At 47.2% G+C, this 25,799-nt stretch overlaps 1 protein-coding gene across 1 annotated transcript in view; it reads right to left on the reverse strand.

Annotated features, from left to right (window-relative positions):
• Positions 1 to 327: 327 nt before the first annotated feature.
• LOC129811653 (protein lin-52 homolog) overlaps positions 328 to 25,799 on the reverse strand; it is a 43,230-nt gene continuing 17,758 nt past the window's right edge. The window contains exon 6 of the mRNA XM_055863123.1: positions 328 to 1,130. Within this exon, the coding sequence (XP_055719098.1) occupies positions 1,075 to 1,130 (56 nt within the window). The 3' untranslated portion in view covers positions 328 to 1,074. The remainder of the gene's footprint in view (positions 1,131 to 25,799) is intronic.

Below are 25,799 nucleotides of genomic sequence, written 5' to 3' on the forward strand. Positions count from 1 at the left end.
CTGGCTAGCTTGCTAATAAATGTACTGTCCGAGCAAACGTAATTAGCTATACAGCCTGATAATTGCAATGATTGCGTAGACCTAAATCAGCAAGTTGTTTGTGCAACAGTGTCTTCTAAATCATAGAGGAATACGCAAAGCAAGAATGTAAGCTACGTGAAGTAGATTAGAGAAAACATTAAATGTAACCAAAGCTTATAGGGTTCCCTAGGAAACACTTATCAAAACGGTTCCTGCCCTGCAATCATATCGTCAAATAAAAAAATAAAAAAACTTTCACATGATATTTTGGCCATATCGCCCAGCTCTAAAATGATGGAGGAAAAATATTTTACATTTGAACTTTATTACATAATTTTCTTCTACAAATTGCCAAAATGTAAATAATGCTCCAAATACTAACAAATACAGAATACACACTCATTTACAAAACAGTCCTATGAGCTAGCTAAAAAGGAAATTGAAAGCGACTCACTATTTCAAATCATTCTAAAAGTAAATGGAACTGTCTTTGAGGACCACAGGAGGTGAAAAGTGTTACAGCCCTTGGACTCTAAAGGACGTTACACACTTTACGCAAACGAGGCAGGGGGTGCAGCCCTTAGGACAGTGGATGCCTCTGTCTGTGTCAATTGGAAAGACAATTAGGGGCTTATTAGTGGCCTGTGGAGATTTGTAACTTGTGGAGTGCTCCCCAGCGCGGCCAGAGCCCCTGCGACATCTCCAGCCGGGAACAGTCCGAGGCATTGTCTCACCTAATTATGCAACAGGGGGTGAAAATAATGCTCCAAATACATAATGCTCTACGTACTTTGTGCGGCTCAAATTCTGGAACGGATCATATACGACACTCCCCATTTGCATAGGGTAGGGTCTATTAGAGGAGAACTCTGCAGTGAGTGAATTTAGCCCAACTGTCTCTATTTAAATGAAAAGTCCAGGAACTTGATGATGGCTGTAGTATGAGTGTATACATGAAGGCATAAGTCTGATTCTGAGTCTTAAATCAGTCGTCTGGGTGTTGTATTACTCTCTTTGCAGACACATACTGTGTAAAGAGCAGTCCTGGGGTCTTCACTTCTTGGGTCTCTCCAGGATGTTCAGGAACTTTCCCCTGGTCATCTCCCTGGCTGGAGAATGAACAAATTATACAATGTAAATATCAACAACGGAACATTTCAGAAATTAAACGTTTTGGAGCACCTCTTATTCAACTTGAGGTAACCTACCTAAAAACAATTTGTTAATTGAAAGTATTTCCACTGATTCTCTATATGCTTCTGGGAACTAGTGATGCACGGGTCTGCTGTTTGTTCACCTGCCCACAATTGCTAATAACCCATCCGCAACCGCCCGACTATGTGTGATAGTGAAAGTCCACACCCAACCCTAACCAGTAAATATAGAAAATTGTTGCCACAAAGTTGGAAGCAGAGAAACATCTAGAATTTCATTGTACGTTGTAGCTAGGGTTGCAAAATTCCGTGAACTTTCAATAAATTCCCAGTTGGAGATTTCCCGGAATAAGCAGGAAATCCAGAATTCTCCAACCAGGATTTCTGGAAAACCAGGGAATTAAAAGTTCCCGGAATTTTGCAACCCTAGTTGTACAGTAGTGTTAAGATTTCCCTTCACTGGAAGTAATGGGCCTAGACCGACCCATAAAAACAGCTCCAGACCATTATTCCTACTCCACCAAACTTTACAGTTGGCACTATGCATTGGGACTGGTAGCATTCTCCTGGCATCAGCCAAACCCAGATTCATCCGTTAGACTGCCAGATGGTAAAGCTGGATTCATCACTCCAGAGAAAGTGTTTCCAATGCTCCAGAGTCCAATAGCGGCGAGCTTTACACCACTCCAGCCGAAGTGCATCGCACATGATGATCTTAGGCTTGTGTGTGGCTGCTCGGCCATGGAAACCCATGTCATGAAGCTGCCGACGAACAGTTCTTGTGCTGACTTTGCTTTCAGAGGCAGTTTGGAACTCATTAGTGAGTGTTGCAACCAAGGACAGACGATTTATACGCGCTACGCACTTCAGCAATCGGGTTCTGTGAGCTTGTGTGGCCTACCACTTTGTGGCTGAGCTGTTGTTGCTCCTAGACATTTCCATTTCACAATAACAGCACTTACAGTTGACCGGGGCAGCTCTAGCAGGGCAGAAATTTGATGAACTGGCTTGTTGGAAAGGTGAAATACTATTACGGTGCCACTTTGAAAGTCACTGAGCACTTCAGTAAGGCCATTCTATTGCCAATGTTTGTCTATGGAGATTGCATGGCTGTGTGCTCGATTTTATACACCTGTCTGCTACGGGTGTGGCTGAAATAGCCAAATCTACTCATTTGAAGGGGTGTCCACACACTTTTGTATATATAGTGTATGATTCTGCGTATAATTTCCATCATTTTGGTAGGCTGTTTGTTAGTCTATAATTAAATACATGCACCTTCTCTAATGTCATTGCCCTAGAACACTAAATAAACCCTTGCTCAACAGAATAATGTAATAGATTTATAGAATGAATGCTTCAATCTAGTTGACATTGGTAAAGTTCTCTCTGTCATCTTATTTCACGAAGCAATGCAATAACACACACACACACACAAAAAAGGAAAAGTTTTTCTTTACAAAATGTCCAAATGACAGCTGTCTGACTGGTTGTAACGGAAATAGAAAGCTGTGAAAACGACCCAATGTGTTTCTGATAAGATTTGAGTTCGGCTTCGATGCATATTTCATGTGGTTGAAATACTATCAGATTTTATGATGCTGATAAAGAGCACCTCTACAGATGGTATCTGAGCATTCACATTCTCTCAAGTGTCTCAAGGGTTTCCTGGTGTCAGGAAAATAACCTCACACTCAACGTCAACAAAACAAAGGAGATGATCCTGGACTTTAGGAAACAGCAGAGGGAACACCCCCCCTATCCACATCGACGAGACAGTAGTGGAGAAGGTGGAAAGTTTAAAATTTCCTCGGCGTACACATCATGGACAAACTGAAATGGTCCACCCAGACAGATAGCGTGGTGAAGAAGGCGCAACAGCGCCTCTTCAACCTCAGGAGGCTGAAGAAATTTGGCTTGTCACCAAAAGCACTCACAAACTTTTACAGATGCACAATTGAGAGCATCCTGTCGGGCTGTTTCACCGCCTGGTACGGCAACTGCTCCGCCCACAACCGTAAGGCTCTCCAGAGGGTAGTGAGGTCTGCACAACGCATCACTTGGGGCAAACTACGTGCCCTCCAGGACATCTACACCGCCCGATGTCACAGGAAGGCCAAAAACATTGTCAAAGACAACAACCATCCGAGCCACTGCCTGTTCACCCCGCTATCATCCAGAAGGCAAGGTCAGTACAGGTGCATCTAAGCTGGGACCAAGAGACTAAAAAACAGCTTCTATCTCAAGACCATCAGACTGTTAAATAGCCATCACTAGCATTGAGTGGCTGCTGCCAACATACAGACTCAATCTCTAACCACTTTAATAATTGGATGTAATAAATGTATCACTAGTCACTTAAACAATGCCACTTTATATAATGTTTACATACCCTACCTCATAGATGTAGATATTCCATAAAAAATCTACCGTTTCCAGCTACAATAGTAATCTACAACAATAACAATGTCTACACTGTATTTCTGATCAATGTTATGTTATTTTAATGGACAAAAAAATAGCTTTTCTTTGAAAAATATGAACATTTCTAAGTGACCACAAATTTTTGACCGGTAGTGTATATGTGTTGGCGTTTGCAGGCATGCAAGTGTGTTCAAGAATAAGAATTTGTTCTTAACTGACTTGCCTAGTTAAATAAAGGTTAAATAAAAAATAAAAAATAACAACAACAAAAAAGATAGGTGGAGAGAAAGGGGTATTTGTTGCCTGAAAGATACTGTTCTCTGGAACGCAAACTAATCAATCCACATAGTGTTAGGCATTTGAAATGATTTTACTAATTGAATAATATGACCATTTTTCAGATATCCGGATAGTCGATAATAATGACTCAACCTATAAGAATGACGCAAATACACATGGCAGGTGTAAACAGCAGATCAGCTGCTTGCTTTTCTCTGGTTGTTTGGCTAACTGCAACAGCAAAAGAGAAGTCCGATTTTCGCCATGATAGAACAGATTCTGTTACAAAAAGGTTTCCTGGTGAGTATTTTGCATTGATCTGTCTAGTCTTGTGGAAACTCTGTTAGGTGAGTGCCTGTAATTGCTTTTGAAAGGAAACGGCATAACGATGTAAGGGCAGCCTGGAGGGATAAATGCGCAGCAGTAGCTCAACGCAAGGTTATAAACATTTTCAAAAGTTTGTTGTTTTATTAAATTAAGAATTTAAAATATCCTTGTAGGTAAAAATGTCACAATTTAGACAGAACTTTTTCATTTTAAAAATAGGCCTACAATTTTTTTTCTCCAAAGATGACACTCACTCAAGTAATTGAATACGAACGTCTGTTTGGATATCTGGATATTTGATTAACAGTGCCCATACCTAATCCACAACTTTCCAACATATAGTGCCTTATGTGTAAGAGACTAAAGCGATATCCACATTTTTCCTCACTGACTGCCATTACTTTACACTTACCACTGAAATACCGTAGTAAGAACCGAAGACAGTAATCAGATAGCACTCCCAACACAAACCATAAAGGTCAGCTAGAAAAGCCCATGAACTGGGAGAAGTACTTTGTAGAGACATAATGAAAAGCACTTGGTGGGGGTCTACAAAACAAGCTCTGCGCAATAGTTCTGGATCCGTGCCAACCCCATACTGTAGCTCGACAACAGATTGGCCCCAACTGAAGGCCTTTTGTCACTTTGCTTCTATCTTGTAAGGAGAGTATTTCAGGAGGTTTTCAGTCAACAATAGCCAGATTATGTCACAATGGAAGCTACAGGGATGTTCCTCCAGCATCAGTGTGACTCTGGAGAGGTCTCATCCAGGTCCAGTAATTACTCTGTGTTCTTGGTAATAAGAGAAGAAGACTCTTAGCACCAGCAGAGAATCAAAGCTCAGGCAGGGCCAAGAGGGGAGCAGGGATCACCTCTTTGAACCCGCACAAAAATCCCCTCCTTCATACAGTTGCTAAGCATACCCACCAGGACATGAAGAGCAATACAGGCAACACATTTCAAGTGGGCAGTGGCCCTTCCATCTTGTATCTTTTTGGAAAAACATGCATACAAATACCACAGTCCCAAGCTTTCCCACCCACACAGAAGGTTCACAGTAGTAGAAGTGTCTGTCTCTGCTCGTTGAACCTGACACCAGAGCTGATGAGCAGCCTGGGTGTCTGGGTGCTTGTTGGGCTGTGCAGAGCGGTGTGGTGCATGGTGAAGGGGTTAGCGGCTAATGAAAAACCAGGGTGGATTGTAATTTAGATGAGCCGCCCCGCCTGGAATGATAATGCCCCGGCTGAGCAAGGGCCGCTTCACCTTGAGGTGTCCATCAGCAGGTTAACATGACGCTAATTGGATTGGGATTGATACATTTTGTGCGGCGCTGCTGTATCTTCGAATAACACTAAACAAAATAATCAGAGCCCCCGGACAGACAGGTAGACAGGGTCTTAGATCGAATTAAACAATCAGTATCAGGTGGGATGTAATGAATTAGGATGACCCAAAATGACTGGTGCACAGATATCATTTCCCTATTTGGAAGAGTTGGTCTTGGTGAGCCAAAGGCTACCACAACGGTGTTTAATATCACTAATTGGGCCTACACACCGCACAGAGGAATAGAGATCTACATGTTAAATAGAGAAGATAGATCCAACAGCATGATTAGTAGTCTGCTATGACCTTGTATTTGATGATGACACTAAATAAAAAGACAAGAGTGTAGATAAAACTATAACCTAAAATGATAGATTTATCGCTATATTGCATTCATATTCAAATTACATACTTCATGTGGATAGAGACAGAACCTCTAGAGCCTTCAAACTCAATTCTGGACCTCAAAGCCAGTTCCACTGCATTTTCTCATTGTTGCCCTCTAGACCTGGAACACCTGTGTGCAATTAATTATCAAGCAGAACAGAAAACCAGCACGCTCCGGACATCGTAGGGTAAGGGTGTTTTCACACTTGGTTCATTTCAGACAATTTGTGGGAACTCGGTGTGGTTCGCTTCATCTTTTGTGGAGTGTGAAGACTCCAAAAGTAACTCAGACACATCAAAAGAGACCCCAAAGCTAACCAAAACTGAGACCATCTTGATATGTGGTCTGAGTTCGGTTTGCTTGAATTCCACGGTCCGGTTCCCTTATTTTACCCCTTTTTCTCCCCAATTTCGTGATATCCAATTTGTAGTTAGTCTTGTCCCATCACTGCAACTCCTGTACGGACTCGTGACAGGCGAAGGTCGAGAGCCATGCGTCCTCCAAAACACGTCCCCACCAAGCTGCACTGCTGCTTGACACACTGCTTGCTTAACCCGGAAGCCAGCCGCACCAATGTGTCGGAGGAAACACCATGGCGACCAAATTCAGCGCGCATTCACCCGGCCCGCCATAAGGAGTCACTAGAGTGCGATTGGATAAGGACATCCCGGCCGGCCAAACCCTCCCCTAACCTGGATGATGCTGGGCAAATTGTGTGCCGCCTCATGGGTCTCCCCGTCGCGGCTGTCTGCGACACAGCCTGGGATCGAACCCGGGTGTGTAGTGACGCGTCTAGCACTGCGCTGCAGTGCCTTAGAATGCTGCACCACTCGGCAGGCCCAATTCCCTTTTTTAGGGCAACGTGAACACAAAGCTTCCCAGGTTCACTTGTCATTATTCCCGCACCACCCACTAGACTACTGCAACACAGTTTCCTGTGCCATAATCCCTCACACTAGAATACTGCAACACAGTTTCCCCTGCCATAATCTCTCACACTAGACTACTGCAACACAGTTTCCCCTGCCATAACCCCTCACACTAGACTACTGCAACACAGTTTCCCCTGCCATAACCCCTCACACTAGACTACTGCAACACAGTTTCCCCTGCCATAATCTCTCACACTCGACTACTGCCACACTGTTTCACCTGCCATAACCCCTCACACTAGAATACTGCAACACAGTTTCAACTGCCAAAACCCCTCACACTAGACTACTGCAACACAGTTTCTCCTGCCATAACCCCTCACACTAGACTACTGCAACACAGTTTCTCCTGCCATAACCCCTCATACTAGACTACTGCAACACAGATTCCCCTGTCATAACCCCTCACACTAGACTACTGCAACACAGTTTCCTGTGCCATAACCCCTCACACTAGACTACTGCAACACAGATTCCCCTGCCATAATCCCTCACTCTAGACTACTGCAACACGGTTTCCTGTGCCATAACCCCTCACACTAGACTACTGCAACACAGTTTCCTGTGCCATAACCCCTCACACTAGACTACTGCAACACCGTTTCCTGTGCCATAACCCCTCACACTAGACTACTGCAACACAGTTTCCCCTGCCATAACCCCTCACACTAGACTACTGCAACACAGTTTCCTGTGCCGTAACCCCTCACACTAGACTACTGCAACACAGTTTCTCCTGCCATAACCCCTCACACTAGACTACTGCAACACAGTTTCCCCTGCCATAACCCCTCACACTAGACTACTGCAACACAGTTTCCTGTGCCGTAACCCCTCACACTAGACTACTGCAACACAGTTTCTCCTGCCATAACCCCTCACACTAGACTACTGCAACACAGTTTCTCCTGCCATAACCCCTCACACTAGACTACTGCAACACAGTTTCTCCTGCCATAACCCCTCACACTAGACTACTGCAACACAGTTTCTCCTGCCATAACCCCTCACACTAGACTACTGCAACACTGTTTCCCCTGTCATAACCCCTCACACTAGACTACTGCAACACAGTTTCTCCTGCCATAACCCATCACACTAGACTACTGTAACAGTTTCACCTGCCATAACCCCTCACACTAGACTACTGCAACACAGTTTCTCCTGCCATAACCCCTCACATTAGACTACTGTAACAGTTTCCCCTGTCATAACCCCTCACACTAGACTACTACCACACAGTTTCCCCTGACATAACCCCACCCACTAGACTACTGCAACACCGTTTCCTGTGCCATAACCCCTCACACTAGACTACTGCAACACAGTTTCCCCTGCCATAACACCTTACACTAGACTACTGCAACACAGTTTCCTGTGCCATAACCCCTCACACTAGACTACTGCAACACAGTTTCTCCTGCCATAACCCCTAACACTAGACTACTGCAACACAGTTTCCCCTGCCATAACCCCTCACAATAGACTACTGCAACACAGTTTCCTGTGCCATAACCCCTCACACTAGAATACTGCAACACAGTTTCTCCTGCCATAACCCCTCACACTAGACTACTGCAACACAGTTTCTCCTGCCATAACCCCTAACACTAGACTACTGCAACACAGTTTCCCCTGCCATAACCCCTCACAATAGACTACTGCAACACAGTTTCCTGTGCCATAACCCCTCACACTAGAATACTGCAACACAGTTTCTCCTGTCATAACCCCTCACACTAGACTACTGCAACACAGTTTCTCCTGCCATAACCCATCACACTAGACTACTGTAACAGTTTCACCTGCCATAACCCCTCACACTAGACTACTGCAACACAGTTTCTCCTGCCATTACCCCTCACATTAGACTACTGTAACAGTTTCCCCTGTCATAACCCCTCACACTAGACTACTACCACACAGTTTCCCCTGACATAACCCCACCCACTAGACTACTGCAACACCGTTTCCTGTGCCATAACCCCTCACACTAGACTACTGCAACACAGTTTCCCCTGCCATAACACCTTACACTAGACTACTGCAACACAGTTTCCTGTGCCATAACCCCTCACACTAGACTACTGCAACACAGTTTCTCCTGCCATAACCCCTAACACTAGACTACTGCAACACAGTTTCCCCTGCCATAACCCCTCACAATAGACTACTGCAACACAGTTTCCTGTGCCATAACCCCTCACACTAGAATACTGCAACACAGTTTCTCCTGCCATAACCCCTCACACTAGACTACTGCAACACAGTTTCTCCTGCCATAACCCCTCACACTAGACTACTGCAACACAGTTTCCCCTGCCATAACCCCTCACACTAGACTACTGCAACACAGTTTCCCCTGCCATAACCCCTCACACTAGACTACTGCAACACAGTTTCTCCTGTCATAACCCCTCAGACTAGACTACTGCAACACAGTTTCTCCTGTCATAACCCCTCACACTAGACTACTGCAACACAGTTTCCTGTGCCATAACCCCTCACACTAGACTACTGCAACACAGTTTCCTGTGCCATAACCCCTCACACTAGACTACTGCAACACAGTTTCACCTGCCATAACCCCTGACACTAGACTACTGCAACACAGTTTCCTGTGCCATAACCCCTCACACTAGACTACTGCAACACAGTTTCCTGTGCCATAACCCCTCACACTAGACTACTGCAACACAGTTTCTCCTGCCATAACCCCTCACACTAGACTACTACAACACAGTTTCACCTGCCATAACCCCTCACACTAGACTACTACAACACAGTTTCTCCTGCCATAACCCCTCACACTAGACTACTACAACACAGTTTCACCTGCCATAACCCCTCACACTAGACTACTGCAACACAGTTTCCTGTGCCATAACCCCTCACACTAGACTACTGCAACACAGTTTCTCCTGCCATAACCCCTCACACTAGACTACTACAACACAGTTTCACCTGCCATAACCCCTCACACTAGACTACTACAACACAGTTTCTCCTGCCATAACCCCTCACACTAGACTACTACAACACAGTTTCACCTGCCATAACCCCTCACACTAGACTACTGCAACACAGTTTCCTGTGCCATAACCCCTCACACTAGACTACTGCAACACAGTTTCCTGTGCCATAACCCCTCACACTAGACTACTGCAACACAGTTTCTCCTGCCATAACCCCTCACACTAGACTACTGCAACACAGTTTCACCTGCCATAACCCCTCACACTAGACTACTACAACACAGTTTCACCTTCCATAAACCCTCACACTAGACTACTGCAACACCGTTTCACCTGTCATAACCCCTCACACTAGACTACTGCAACACCGTTTCCCCTGCCATAACCCCTCACACTAGACTACTGCAACACCGTTTCACCTGTCATAACCCCTCACACTAGACTACTGCAACACAGTTTCCCCTGCCATAACCCCTCACACTAGACTACTGCAACACAGTTTCACCTGCCATAACCCCTCACACTAGACTACTGTAACAGTTTCCCCTGCCATAACCCCTCACACTAGACTACTGCAACGCAGTTTCTCCTGCCATAACCCCTCACACTAGACTACTGCAACACAGTTTCTCCTGCCATAACCCCTCACACTAGACTACTGCAACACAGTTTCTCCTGCCATAACCCCTCACACTAGACTACTGCAACACAGTTTCTCCTGCCATAACCCCTCACACTAGACTACTGCAACACAGTTTCTCCTGCCATAACCCCTCACACTAGACTACTGCAACACAGTTTCTCCTGCCATAACCCCTCACACTAGACTACTGCAACACAGTTTCCCCTGCCATAACCCCTCACACTAGACTACTGCAACACAGTTACCTGTGCCATAACCCCTCACACTAGACTACTGCAACACAGTTACCTGTGCCATAACCCCTCACACTAGACTACTGCAACACAGTTACCTGTGCCATGACCCATCACACTAGACTACTGCAACACAGTTTCTCCTGCCATAACCCCTCACACTAGACTACTGCAACACAGTTTCTCCTGCCATAACCCCTCACACTAGACTACTGCAACACAGTTTCCTGTGCCATAACCCCTCACTCTAGACTACTGCAACACAGTTTCCCCTGCCATAACCCCTCACACTAGACTACTGCAACACAGTTTCCTGTGCCATAACCCCTCACACTAGACTACTGCAACACAGTTTCCTGTGCCATAACCCCTCACACTAGACTACTGCAACACTGTTTCCCCTGCCATAACCCCTCACACTAGACTACTGCAACACAGTTTCACCTGCCATAACCCCTCACACTAGACTACTGCAACACAGTTTCCTGTGCCATAACCCCTCACACTAGACTACTGCAACACAGATTCCCCTGCCATAACCCCACCCACTAGACTACTGCAACACAGTTTTCCCTGACATAACCCCTCACACTAGACTACTGCAACACAGTTTCTCCTGCCATAACCCCTCACACTAGACTACTGCAACACAGTTTCTCCTGCCATAACCCCTCACACTAGACTACTGCAATACCGTTTCAACTGCCATAACCCCTCACACTAGACTACTGCAACACAGTTTCAACTGCCATAACCCCTCACACTAGACTACTGCAACAGTTTCTCCTGCCATAACCCCTCATACTAGACTACTGCAACACAGATTCCCCTGCCATAACCCCACCCACTAGACTACTGCAACACAGTTTTCCCTTACATAACCCCTCACACTAGACTACTGCAACACAGTTTCTCCTGCCATAACCCCTCACTCTAGACTACTGCAACACAGTTTTCCCTGACATAACCCCTCACACTAGACTACTGCAACACAGTTTCTCCTGCCATAACCCCTCATACTAGACTACTGCATTACCGTTTCAACTGCCATAACCCCTCACACTAGACTACTGCAACACAGTTTCAACTGCCATAACCCCTCACACTAGACTACTGCAACACAGTTTCAACTGCCATAACCCCTCACACTAGACTACTGCAACAGAGTTTCCCCTGCCATAACCCCTCACACTAGACTACTGCAACACAGTTTCACCTGCCATAACCCCTCACACTAGACTACTGCAACACAGTTTCAACTGCCATAACCCCTCACACTAGACTACTGCAACACAGTTTCAACTGCCATAACCCCTCACACTAGACTACTGCAACAGAGTTTCCCCTGCCATAACCCCTCACACTAGACTACTGCAACACAGTTTCACCTGCCATAGCCCCTCACACTAGACTACTGCAACACAGTTTCCTGTGCCATAACCCCTCACACTAGACTAATTCAACACAGTTTCTCCTGTCATAACCCCTCACACTAGACTACTGCAACACAGTTTCCTGTGCCATAACCCCTCACACTAGACTACTGCAACACAGTTTCCTGTGCCATAACCCCTCACACTAGACTACTGCAACACAGTTTCACCTGCCATAACCCCTGACACTAGACTACTGCAACACAGTTTCTCCTGCCATAACCCCTCACACTAGACTACTGCAACACAGTTTCTCCTGCCATAACCCCACCCACTAGACTACTGCAACACAGTTTCAACTGCCATAACCCCTCACACTAGACTACTGCAACACAGTTTCTCCTGCCATAACCCCTGACACTAGACTACTACAACACAGTTTCACCTGCCATAACCCCTCACACTAGACTACTGCAACACAGTTTCCTGTGCCATAACCCCTCACACTAGACTACTGCAACACAGTTTCACCTGCCATAACCCCTCACACTAGACTACTACAACACAGTTTCACCTTCCATAAACCCTCACACTAGACTACTGCAACACCGTTTCACCTGTCATAACCCCTCACACTAGACTACTGCAACACCGTTTCCCCTGCCATAACCCCTCACACTAGACTACTGCAACACCGTTTCACCTGTCATAACCCCTCACACTAGACTACTGCAACACAGTTTCCCCTGCCATAACCCCTCACACTAGACTACTGCAACACAGTTTCACCTGCCATAACCCCTCACACTAGACTACTGTAACAGTTTCCCCTGCCATAACCCCTCACACTAGACTACTGCAACAGCAGTTTCTCCTGCCATAACCCCTCACACTAGACTACTGCAACACAGTTTCTCCTGCCATAACCCCTCACACTAGACTACTGCAACACAGTTTCTCCTGCCATAACCCCTCACACTAGACTACTGCAACACAGTTTCTCCTGCCATAACCCCTCACACTAGACTACTGCAACACAGTTTCTCCTGCCATAACCCCTCACACTAGACTACTGCAACACAGTTTCCCCTGCCATAACCCCTCACACTAGACTACTGCAACACAGTTACCTGTGCCATAACCCCTCACACTAGACTACTGCAACACAGTTACCTGTGCCATAACCCCTCACACTAGACTACTGCAACAGCAGTTTCTCCTGCCATAACCCCTCACACTAGACTACTGCAACACAGTTTCTCCTGCCATAACCCCTCACACTAGACTACTGCAACACAGTTTCTCCTGCCATAACCCCTCACACTAGACTACTGCAACACAGTTTCTCCTGCCATAACCCCTCACACTAGACTACTGCAACACAGTTTCCCCTGCCATAACCCCTCACACTAGACTACTGCAACACAGTTACCTGTGCCATAACCCCTCACACTAGACTACTGCAACACAGTTACCTGTGCCATAACCCCTCACACTAGACTACTGCAACACAGTTACCTGTGCCATGACCCATCACACTAGACTACTGCAACACAGTTTCTCCTGCCATACCCCCTCACACTAGACTACTGCAACACAGTTTCTCCTGCCATAACCCCTCACACTAGACTACTGCAACACAGTTTCTCCTGCCATAACCCCTCACACTAGACTACTGCAACACAGTTTCTCCTGCCATAACCCCTCACACTAGACTACTGCAACACAGTTTCCTGTGCCATAACCCCTCACTCTAGACTACTGCAACACAGTTTCCCCTGCCATAACCCCTCACACTAGACTACTGCAACACAGTTTCCTGTGCCATAATCCCTCACACTAGACTACTGCAACACAGTTTCCTGTGCCATAACCCCTCACACTAGACTACTGCAACACAGTTTCCCCTGCCATAACCCCTCACACTAGACTACTGCAACACAGTTTCACCTGCCATAACCCCTCACACTAGACTACTGCAACACAGTTTCCTGTGCCATAACCCCTCACACTAGACTACTGCAACACTGTTTCCCCTGCCATAACCCCTCACACTAGACTACTGCAACACAGTTTCACCTGCCATAACCCCTCACACTAGACTACTGCAACACAGTTTCCTGTGCCATAACCCCTCACACTAGACTACTGCAACACAGATTCCCCTGCCATAACCCCACCCACTAGACTACTGCAACACAGTTTCACCTGCCATAATCCCTCACACTAGACTACTGCAACACAGTTTCCTGTGCCATAACCCCTCACACTAGACTACTGCAACACAGTTTCCTGTGCCATAACCCCTCACACTAGACTACTGCAACACAGTTTCACCTGCCATAACCCCTCACACTAGACTACTGCAACACAGTTTTCCCTGACATAACCCCTCACAGTAGACTACTGCAACACAGTTTCTCCTGCCATAACCCCTCACACTAGACTACTGCAACACAGTTTCTCCTGCCATAACCCCTCACACTAGACTACTGCAATACCGTTTCAACTGCCATAACCCCTCACACTAGACTACTGCAACACAGTTTCAACTGCCATAACCCCTCACACTAGACTACTGCAACACAGTTTCTCCTGCCATAACCCCTCACACTAGACTACTGCAACACAGATTCCCCTGCCATAACCCCACCCACTAGACTACTGCAACACAGTTTTCCCTTACATAACCCCTCACACTAGACTACTGCAACACAGTTTCTCCTGCCATAACCCCTCACTCTAGACTACTGCAACACAGTTTTCCCTGACATAACCCCTCACACTAGACTACTGCAACACAGTTTCTCATGCCATAACCCCTCACTCTAGACTACTGCAACACAGTTACCTGTGCCAAAACCCCTCACACTAGACTACTGCAACACAGTTACCTGTGCCATAACCCCTCACACTAGACTACTGCAACACAGTTACCTGTGCCATGACCCATCACACTAGACTACTGCAACACAGTTTCTCCTGCCATACCCCCTCACACTAGACTACTGCAACACAGTTTCTCCTGCCATAACCCCTCACACTAGACTACTGCAACACAGTTTCTCCTGCCATAACCCCTCACACTAGACTACTGCAACACAGTTTCTTCTGCCATAACCCCTCACACTAGACTACTGCAACACAGTTTCTCCTGCCATAACCCCTCACACTAGACTACTGCAACACAGTTTCCTGTGCCATAACCCCTCACTCTAGACTACTGCAACACAGTTTCCCCTGCCATAACCCCTCACACTAGACTACTGCAACACAGTTTCCTGTGCCATAATCCCTCACACTAGACTACTGCAACACAGTTTCCTGTGCCATAACCCCTCACACTAGACTACTGCAACACAGTTTCCCCTGCCATAACCCCTCACACTAGACTACTGCAACACAGTTTCACCTGCCATAACCCCTCACACTAGACTACTGCAACACAGTTTTCTGTGCCATAACCCCTCACACTAGACTACTGCAACACTGTTTCCCCTGCCATAACCCCTCACACTAGACTACTGCAACACAGTTTCACCTGCCATAACCCCTCACACTAGACTACTGCAACACAGTTTCCTGTGCCATAACCCCTCACACTAGACTACTGCAACACAGATTCCCCTGCCATAACCCCACCCACTAGACTACTGCAACACAGTTTCACCTGCCATAACCCCTCACACTAGACTACTGCAACACAGTTTCCTGTGCCATAACCCCTCACACTAGACTACTGCAACACAGTTTCCTGTGCCATAACCCCTCACACTAGACTACTGCAACACAGTTTCACCTGCCATAACCCCTCACACTAGACTACTGCAACACAGTTTTCCCTGACATAACCCCTCACAGTAGACTACTGCAACACAGTTTCTCCTGCCATAACCCCTCACACTAGACTACTGCAACACAGTTTCTCCTGCCATAACCCCTCACACTAGACTACTGCAATACCGTTTCAACTGCCACAACCCCTCACACTAGACTACTGCAACACAGTTTCAACTGCCATAACCCCTCACACTAGACTACTGCAACACAGTTTCTCCTGCCATAACCCCTCACACTAGACTACTGCAACACAGATTCCCCTGCCATAACCCCACCCACTAGACTACTGCAACACAGTTTTCCCTTACATAACCCCTCACACTAGACTACTGCAACACAGTTTCTCCTGCCATAACCCCTCACTCTAGACTACTGCAACATAGTTTTCCCTGACATAACCCCTCACACTAGACTACTGCAACACAGTTTCTCCTGCCATAACCCCTCACTCTAGACTACTGCAACACTGTTTCACCTGCCATAACCCCTCACACTAGACTACTGCAACACAGTTTCTCCTGCCATAACCCCTCACACTAGACTACTGCAACACAGTTTCACCTGCCATAACCCCTGACACTAGACTACTGCAACACAGTTTCTCCTGCCATAACCCCTCACACTAGACTACTGCAACACAGTTTCTCCTGCCATAACCCCACCCACTAGACTACTGCAACACAGTTTCAACTGCCATAACCCCTCACACTAGACTACTGCAACACAGTTTCTCCTGCCATAACCCCTGACACTAGACTACTACAACACAGTTTCACCTGCCATAACCCCTCACACTAGACTACTGCAACACAGTTTCCTGTGCCATAACCCCTCACACTAGACTACTGCAACACAGTTTCACCTGCCATAACCCCTGACACTAGACTACTACAACACAGTTTCACCTTCCATAAACCCTCACACTAGACTACTGCAACACCGTTTCACCTGTCATAACCCCTCACACTAGACTACTGCAACACCGTTTCCCCTGCCATAACCCCTCACACTAGACTACTGCAACACCGTTTCACCTGTCATAACCCCTCACACTAGACTACTGCAACACAGTTTCCCCTGCCATAACCCCTCACACTAGACTACTGCAACACAGTTTCACCTGCCATAACCCCTCACACTAGACTACTGTAACAGTTTCCCCTGCCATAACCCCTCAAACTAGACTACTGCAACAGCAGTTTCTCCTGCCATAACCCCTCACACTAGACTACTGCAACACAGTTTCTCCTGCCATAACCCCTCACACTAGACTACTGCAACACAGTTTCTCCTGCCATAACCCCTCACACTAGACTACTGCAACACAGTTTCTCCTGCCATAACCCCTCACACTAGACTACTGCAACACAGTTTCCTGTGCCATAACCCCTCACACTAGACTACTGCAACACAGTTTCCCCTGCCATAACCCCTCACACTAGACTACTGCAACACAGTTTCCTGTGCCATAATCCCTCACACTAGACTACTGCAACACAGTTTCCTGTGCCATGACCCATCACACTAGACTACTGCAACACAGTTTCCCCTGCCATAACCCCTCACACTAGACTACTGCAACACAGTTTCACCTGCCATAACCCCTCACACTAGACTACTGCAACACAGTTTCCTGTGCCATAACCCCTCACACTAGACTACTGCAACACAGTTTCACCTGCCATAACCCCTGACACTAGACTACTGCAACACAGTTTCCTGTGCCATAACCCCTCACTCTAGACTACTGCAACACAGTTTCCCCTGCCATAACCCCTCACACTAGACTACTGCAACACAGTTTCCTGTGCCATAACCCCTCACACTAGACTACTGCAACACAGTTTCTCCTGCCATAACCCCTCACACTAGACTACTGCAACACAGTTTCCTGTGCCATAACCCCTCACTCTAGACTACTGCAACACAGTTTCCCCTGCCATAACCCCTCACACTAGACTACTGCAACACAGTTTCACCTGCCATAACCCCTCACACTAGACTACTGCAACACAGTTTCCTGTGCCATAACCCCTCACACTAGACTACTGCAACACAGATTCCCCTGCCATAACCCCACCCACTAGACTACTGCAACACAGTTTTCCCTGACATAACCCCTCACAGTAGACTACTGCAACACAGTTTCTCCTGCCATAACCCCTCACACTAGACTACTGCAATACCGTTTCAACTGCCATAACCCCTCACACTAGACTACTGCAACACAGTTTCAACTGCCATAACCCCTCACACTAGACTACTGCAACAGAGTTTCCTGTGCCATAACCCCTCACACTAGACTACTGCAACACAGTTTCCCCTGCCATAACCCCTCACACTAGACTACTGCAACACAGTTTCTCCTGCCATAACCCCTCATACTAGACTACTGCAACACAGTTTCTCCTGCCATAACCCCTCACACTAGACTACTGCAACACAGTTTCTCCTGCCATAACCCCTCACACTAGACTACTGCAACACAGTTTCTCCTGCCATAACCCCTCACACTAGACTACTGCAACACAGTTTCTCCTGCCATAACCCCTCACACTAGACTACTGCAACACAGTTTCTCCTGCCATAACCCCACCCACTAGACTACTGCAACACAGTTTTCCCTTACATAACCCCTCACACTAGACTACTGCAACACAGTTTCTCCTGCCATAACCCCTCACTCTAGACTACTGCAACACAGTTTTCCCTGACATAACCCCTCACACTAGACTACTGCAACACAGTTTCTCCTGCCATAACCCCTCACTCTAGACTACTGCAACACAGTTACCTGTGCCAAAACCCCTCACACTAGACTACTGCAACACAGTTACCTGTGCCATAACCCCTCACACTAGACTACTGCAACACAGTTACCTGTGCCATGACCCATCACACTAGACTACTGCAACACAGTTTCTCCTGCCATACCCCCTCACACTAGACTACTGCAACACAGTTTCTCCTGCCATAACCCCTCACACTAGACTACTGCAACACAGTTTCTCCTGCCATAACCCCTCACACTAGACTACTGCAACACAGTTTCTTCTGCCATAACCCCTCACACTAGACTACTGCAACACAGTTTCTCCTGCCATAACCCCTCACACTAGACTACTGCAACACAGTTTCCTGTGCCATAACCCCTCACTCTAGACTACTGCAACACAGTTTCCCCTGCCATAACCCCTCACACTAGACTACTGCAACACAGTTTCCTGTGCCATAATCCCTCACACTAGACTACTGCAACACAGTTTCCTGTGCCATAACCCCTCACACTAGACTACTGCAACACAGTTTCCCCTGCCATAACCCCTCACACTAGACTACTGCAACACAGTTTCACCTGCCATAACCCCTCACACTAGACTACTGCAACACAGTTTTCTGTGCCATAACCCCTCACACTAGACTACTGCAACACTGTTTCCCCTGCCATAACCCCTCACACTAGACTACTGCAACACAGTTTCACCTGCCATAACCCCTCACACTAGACTACTGCAACACAGTTTCCTGTGCCATAACCCCTCACACTAGACTACTGCAACACAGATTCCCCTGCCATAACCCCACCCACTAGACTACTGCAACACAGTTTCACCTGCCATAACCCCTAACACTAGACTACTGCAACACAGTTTCCTGTGCCATAACCCCTCACACTAGACTACTGCAACACAGTTTCCTGTGCCATAACCCCTCACACTAGACTACTGCAACACAGTTTCACCTGCCATAACCCCTCACACTAGACTACTGCAACACAGTTTTCCCTGACATAACCCCTCACAGTAGACTACTGCAACACAGTTTCTCCTGCCATAACCCCTCACACTAGACTACTGCAACACAGTTTCTCCTGCCATAACCCCTCACACTAGACTACTGCAATACCGTTTCAACTGCCACAACCCCTCACACTAGACTACTGCAACACAGTTTCAACTGCCATAACCCCTCACACTAGACTACTGCAACACAGTTTCTCCTGCCATAACCCCTCACACTAGACTACTGCAACACAGATTCCCCTGCCATAACCCCACCCACTAGACTACTGCAACACAGTTTTCCCTTACATAACCCCTCACACTAGACTACTGCAACACAGTTTCTCCTGCCATAACCCCTCACTCTAGACTACTGCAACATAGTTTTCCCTGACATAACCCCTCACACTAGACTACTGCAACACAGTTTCTCCTGCCATAACCCCTCACTCTAGACTACTGCAACACTGTTTCACCTGCCATAACCCCTCACACTAGACTACTGCAACACAGTTTCTCCTGCCATAACCCCTCACACTAGACTACTGCAACACAGTTTCACCTGCCATAACCCCTGACACTAGACTACTGCAACACAGTTTCTCCTGCCATAACCCCTCACACTAGACTACTGCAACACAGTTTCTCCTGCCATAACCCCACCCACTAGACTACTGCAACACAGTTTCAACTGCCATAACCCCTCACACTAGACTACTGCAACACAGTTTCTCCTGCCATAACCCCTGACACTAGACTACTACAACACAGTTTCACCTGCCATAACCCCTCACACTAGACTACTGCAACACAGTTTCCTGTGCCATAACCCCTCACACTAGACTACTGCAACACAGTTTCACCTGCCATAACCCCTGACACTAGACTACTACAACACAGTTTCACCTTCCATAAACCCTCACACTAGACTACTGCAACACCGTTTCACCTGTCATAACCCCTCACACTAGACTACTGCAACACCGTTTCCCCTGCCATAACCCCTCACACTAGACTACTGCAACACCGTTTCACCTGTCATAACCCCTCACACTAGACTACTGCAACACAGTTTCCCCTGCCATAACCCCTCACACTAGACTACTGCAACACAGTTTCACCTGCCATAACCCCTCACACTAGACTACTGTAACAGTTTCCCCTGCCATAACCCCTCAAACTAGACTACTGCAACAGCAGTTTCTCCTGCCATAACCCCTCACACTAGACTACTGCAACACAGTTTCTCCTGCCATAACCCCTCACACTAGACTACTGCAACACAGTTTCTCCTGCCATAACCCCTCACACTAGACTACTGCAACACAGTTTCTCCTGCCATAACCCCTCACACTAGACTACTGCAACACAGTTTCCTGTGCCATAACCCCTCACACTAGACTACTGCAACACAGTTTCCCCTGCCATAACCCCTCACACTAGACTACTGCAACACAGTTTCCTGTGCCATAATCCCTCACACTAGACTACTGCAACACAGTTTCCTGTGCCATGACCCATCACACTAGACTACTGCAACACAGTTTCCCCTGCCATAACCCCTCACACTAGACTACTGCAACACAGTTTCACCTGCCATAACCCCTCACACTAGACTACTGCAACACAGTTTCCTGTGCCATAACCCCTCACACTAGACTACTGCAACACAGTTTCACCTGCCATAACCCCTGACACTAGACTACTGCAACACAGTTTCCTGTGCCATAACCCCTCACTCTAGACTACTGCAACACAGTTTCCCCTGCCATAACCCCTCACACTAGACTACTGCAACACAGTTTCCTGTGCCATAACCCCTCACACTAGACTACTGCAACACAGTTTCTCCTGCCATAACCCCTCACACTAGACTACTGCAACACAGTTTCCTGTGCCATAACCCCTCACTCTAGACTACTGCAACACAGTTTCCCCTGCCATAACCCCTCACACTAGACTACTGCAACACAGTTTCACCTGCCATAACCCCTCACACTAGACTACTGCAACACAGTTTCCTGTGCCATAACCCCTCACACTAGACTACTGCAACACAGATTCCCCTGCCATAACCCCACCCACTAGACTACTGCAACACAGTTTTCCCTGACATAACCCCTCACAGTAGACTACTGCAACACAGTTTCTCCTGCCATAACCCCTCACACTAGACTACTGCAACACAGTTTCTCCTGCCATAACCCCTCACACTAGACTACTGCAATACCGTTTCAACTGCCATAACCCCTCACACTAGACTACTGCAACACAGTTTCAACTGCCATAACCCCTCACACTAGACTACTGCAACAGAGTTTCCTGTGCCATAACCCCTCACACTAGACTACTGCAACACAGTTTCCCCTGCCATAACCCCTCACACTAGACTACTGCAACACAGTTTCTCCTGCCATAACCCCTCATACTAGACTACTGCAACACAGTTTCTCCTGCCATAACCCCTCACACTAGACTACTGCAACACAGTTTCTCCTGCCATAACCCCTCACACTAGACTACTGCAACACAGTTTCTCCTGCCATAACCCCTCACACTAGACTACTGCAACACAGTTTCTCCTGCCATAACCCCTCACACTAGACTACTGCAACACAGTTTCTCCTGCCATAACCCCACCCACTAGACTACTGCAACACAGTTTCTCCTGCCATAACCCCTCACACTAGACTACTGCAACACAGTTTCTCCTGCCATAACCCCTCACACTAGACTACTGCAACACAGTTTCTCCTGCCATAACCCCTCACTCTAGACTACTGCAACACAGTTTCCCCTGCCATAACCCCTCACACTAGACTACTGCAACACAGTTTCCTGTGCCATAATCCCTCACACTAGACTACTGCAACACAGTTTCCTGTGCCATAACCCCTCACACTAGACTACTGCAACACAGTTTCCCCTGCCATAACCCCTCACACTAGACTACTGCAACACAGTTTCACCTGCCATAACCCCTCACACTAGACTACTGCAACACAGTTTCCTGTGCCATAACCCCTCACACTAGACTACTGCAACACTGTTTCCCCTGCCATAACCCCTCACACTAGACTACTGCAACACAGTTTCACCTGCCATAACCCCTCACACTAGACTACTGCAACACAGTTTCCTGTGCCATAACCCCTCACACTAGACTACTGCAACACAGATTCCCCTGCCATAACCCCACCCACTAGACTACTGCAACACAGTTTCACCTGCCATAACCCCTCACACTAGACTACTGCAACACAGTTTCCTGTGCCATAACCCCTCACACTAGACTACTGCAACACAGTTTCCTGTGCCATAACCCATCACACTAGACTACTGCAACACAGTTTCACCTGCCATAACCCCTCACACTAGACTACTGCAACACAGTTTTCCCTGACATAACCCCTCACAGTAGACTACTGCAACACAGTTTCTCCTGCCATAACCCCTCACACTAGACTACTGCAACACAGTTTCTCCTGCCATATCCCCTCACACTAGACTACTGCAATACCGTTTCAACTGCCATAACCCCTCACACTAGACTACTGCAACACAGTTTCAACTGCCATAACCCCTCACACTAGACTACTGCAACACAGTTTCTCCTGCCATAACCCCTCACACTAGACTACTGCAACACAGATTCCCCTGCCATAACCCCACCCACTAGACTACTGCAACACAGTTTTCCCTTACATAACCCCTCACACTAGACTACTGCAACACAGTTTCTCCTGCCATAACCCCTCACTCTAGACTACTGCAACACAGTTTTCCCTGACATAACCCCTCACACTAGACTACTGCAACACAGTTTCTCCTGCCATAACCCCTCACTCTAGACTACTGCAACACAGTTACCTGTGCCATAACCCCTCACACTAGACTACTGCAACACAGTTACCTGTGCCATAACCCCTCACACTAGACTACTGCAACACAGTTACCTGTGCCATGACCCATCACACTAGACTACTGCAACACAGTTTCTCCTGCCATACCCCCTCACACTAGACTACTGCAACACAGTTTCTCCTGCCATAACCCCTCACACTAGACTACTGCAACACAGTTTCTCCTGCCATAACCCCTCACACTAGACTACTGCAACACAGTTTCTTCTGCCATAACCCCTCACACTAGACTACTGCAACACAGTTTCTCCTGCCATAACCCCTCACACTAGACTACTGCAACACAGTTTCCTGTGCCATAACCCCTCAATCTAGACTACTGCAACACAGTTTCCCCTGCCATAACCCCTCACACTAGACTACTGCAACACAGTTTCCTGTGCCATAATCCCTCACACTAGACTACTGCAACACAGTTTCCTGTGCCATAACCCCTCACACTAGACTACTGCAACACAGTTTCCCCTGCCATAACCCCTCACACTAGACTACTGCAACACAGTTTCACCTGCCATAACCCCTCACACTAGACTACTGCAACACAGTTTCCTGTGCCATAACCCCTCACACTAGACTACTGCAACACTGTTTCCCCTGCCATAACCCCTCACACTAGACTACTGCAACACAGTTTCACCTGCCATAACCCCTCACACTAGACTACTGCAACACAGTTTCCTGTGCCATAACCCCTCACACTAGACTACTGCAACACAGATTCCCCTGCCATAACCCCACCCACTAGACTACTGCAACACAGTTTCACCTGCCATAACCCCTCACACTAGACTACTGCAACACAGATTCCCCTGCCATAACCCCACCCACTAGACTACTGCAACACAGTTTCACCTGTCATAACCCCTCACACTAGACTACTGCAACACAGTTTCCTGTGCCATAACCCCTCACACTAGACTACTGCAACACAGTTTCCTGTGCCATAACCCCTCACACTAGACTACTGCAACACAGTTTCACCTGCCATAACCCCTCACACTAGACTACTGCAACACAGTTTTCCCTGACATAACCCCTCACAGTAGACTACTGCAACACAGTTTCTCCTGCCATAACCCCTCACACTAGACTACTGCAACACAGTTTCTCCTGCCATAACCCCTCACACTAGACTACTGCAATACCGTTTCAACTGCCATAACCCCTCACACTAGACTACTGCAACACAGTTTCAACTGCCATAACCCCTCACACTAGACTACTGCAACACAGTTTCTCCTGCCATAACCCCTCACACTAGACTACTGCAACACAGATTCCCCTGCCATAACCCCACCCACTAGACTACTGCAACACAGTTTTCCCTTACATAACCCCTCACACTAGACTACTGCAACACAGTTTCTCCTGCCATAACCCCTCACTCTAGACTACTGCAACACAGTTTTCCCTGACATAACCCCTCACACTAGACTACTGCAACACAGTTTCTCCTGCCATAACCCCTCACTCTAGACTACTGCAACACTGTTTCACCTGCCATAACCCCTCACACTAGACTACTGCAACACAGTTTCTCCTGCCATAACCCCTCACACTAGACTACTGCAACACAGTTTCACCTGCCATAACCCCTGACACTAGACTACTGCAACACAGTTTCTCCTGCCATAACCCCTCACACTAGACTACTGCAACACAGTTTCTCCTGCCATAACCCCACCCACTAGACTACTGCAACACAGTTTCAACTGCCATAACCCCTCACACTAGACTACTGCAACACAGTTTCTCCTGCCATAACCCCTGACACTAGACTACTACAACACAGTTTCACCTGCCATAACCCCTCACACTAGACTACTGCAACACAGTTTCCTGTGCCATAACCCCTCACACTAGACTACTGCAACACAGTTTCACCTGCCATAACCCCTGACACTAGACTACTACAACACAGTTTCACCTTCCATAAACCCTCACACTAGACTACTGCAACACCGTTTCACCTGTCATAACCCCTCACACTAGACTACTGCAACACCGTTTCCCCTGCCATAACCCCTCACACTAGACTACTGCAACACCGTTTCACCTGTCATAACCCCTCACACTAGACTACTGCAACACAGTTTCCCCTGCCATAACCCCTCACACTAGACTACTGCAACACAGTTTCACCTGCCATAACCCCTCACACTAGACTACTGTAACAGTT

This window comes from Salvelinus fontinalis, chromosome 15 (assembly GCF_029448725.1).
Source record: "Salvelinus fontinalis isolate EN_2023a chromosome 15, ASM2944872v1, whole genome shotgun sequence".
NCBI lineage: Eukaryota > Metazoa > Chordata > Actinopteri > Salmoniformes > Salmonidae > Salvelinus > Salvelinus fontinalis.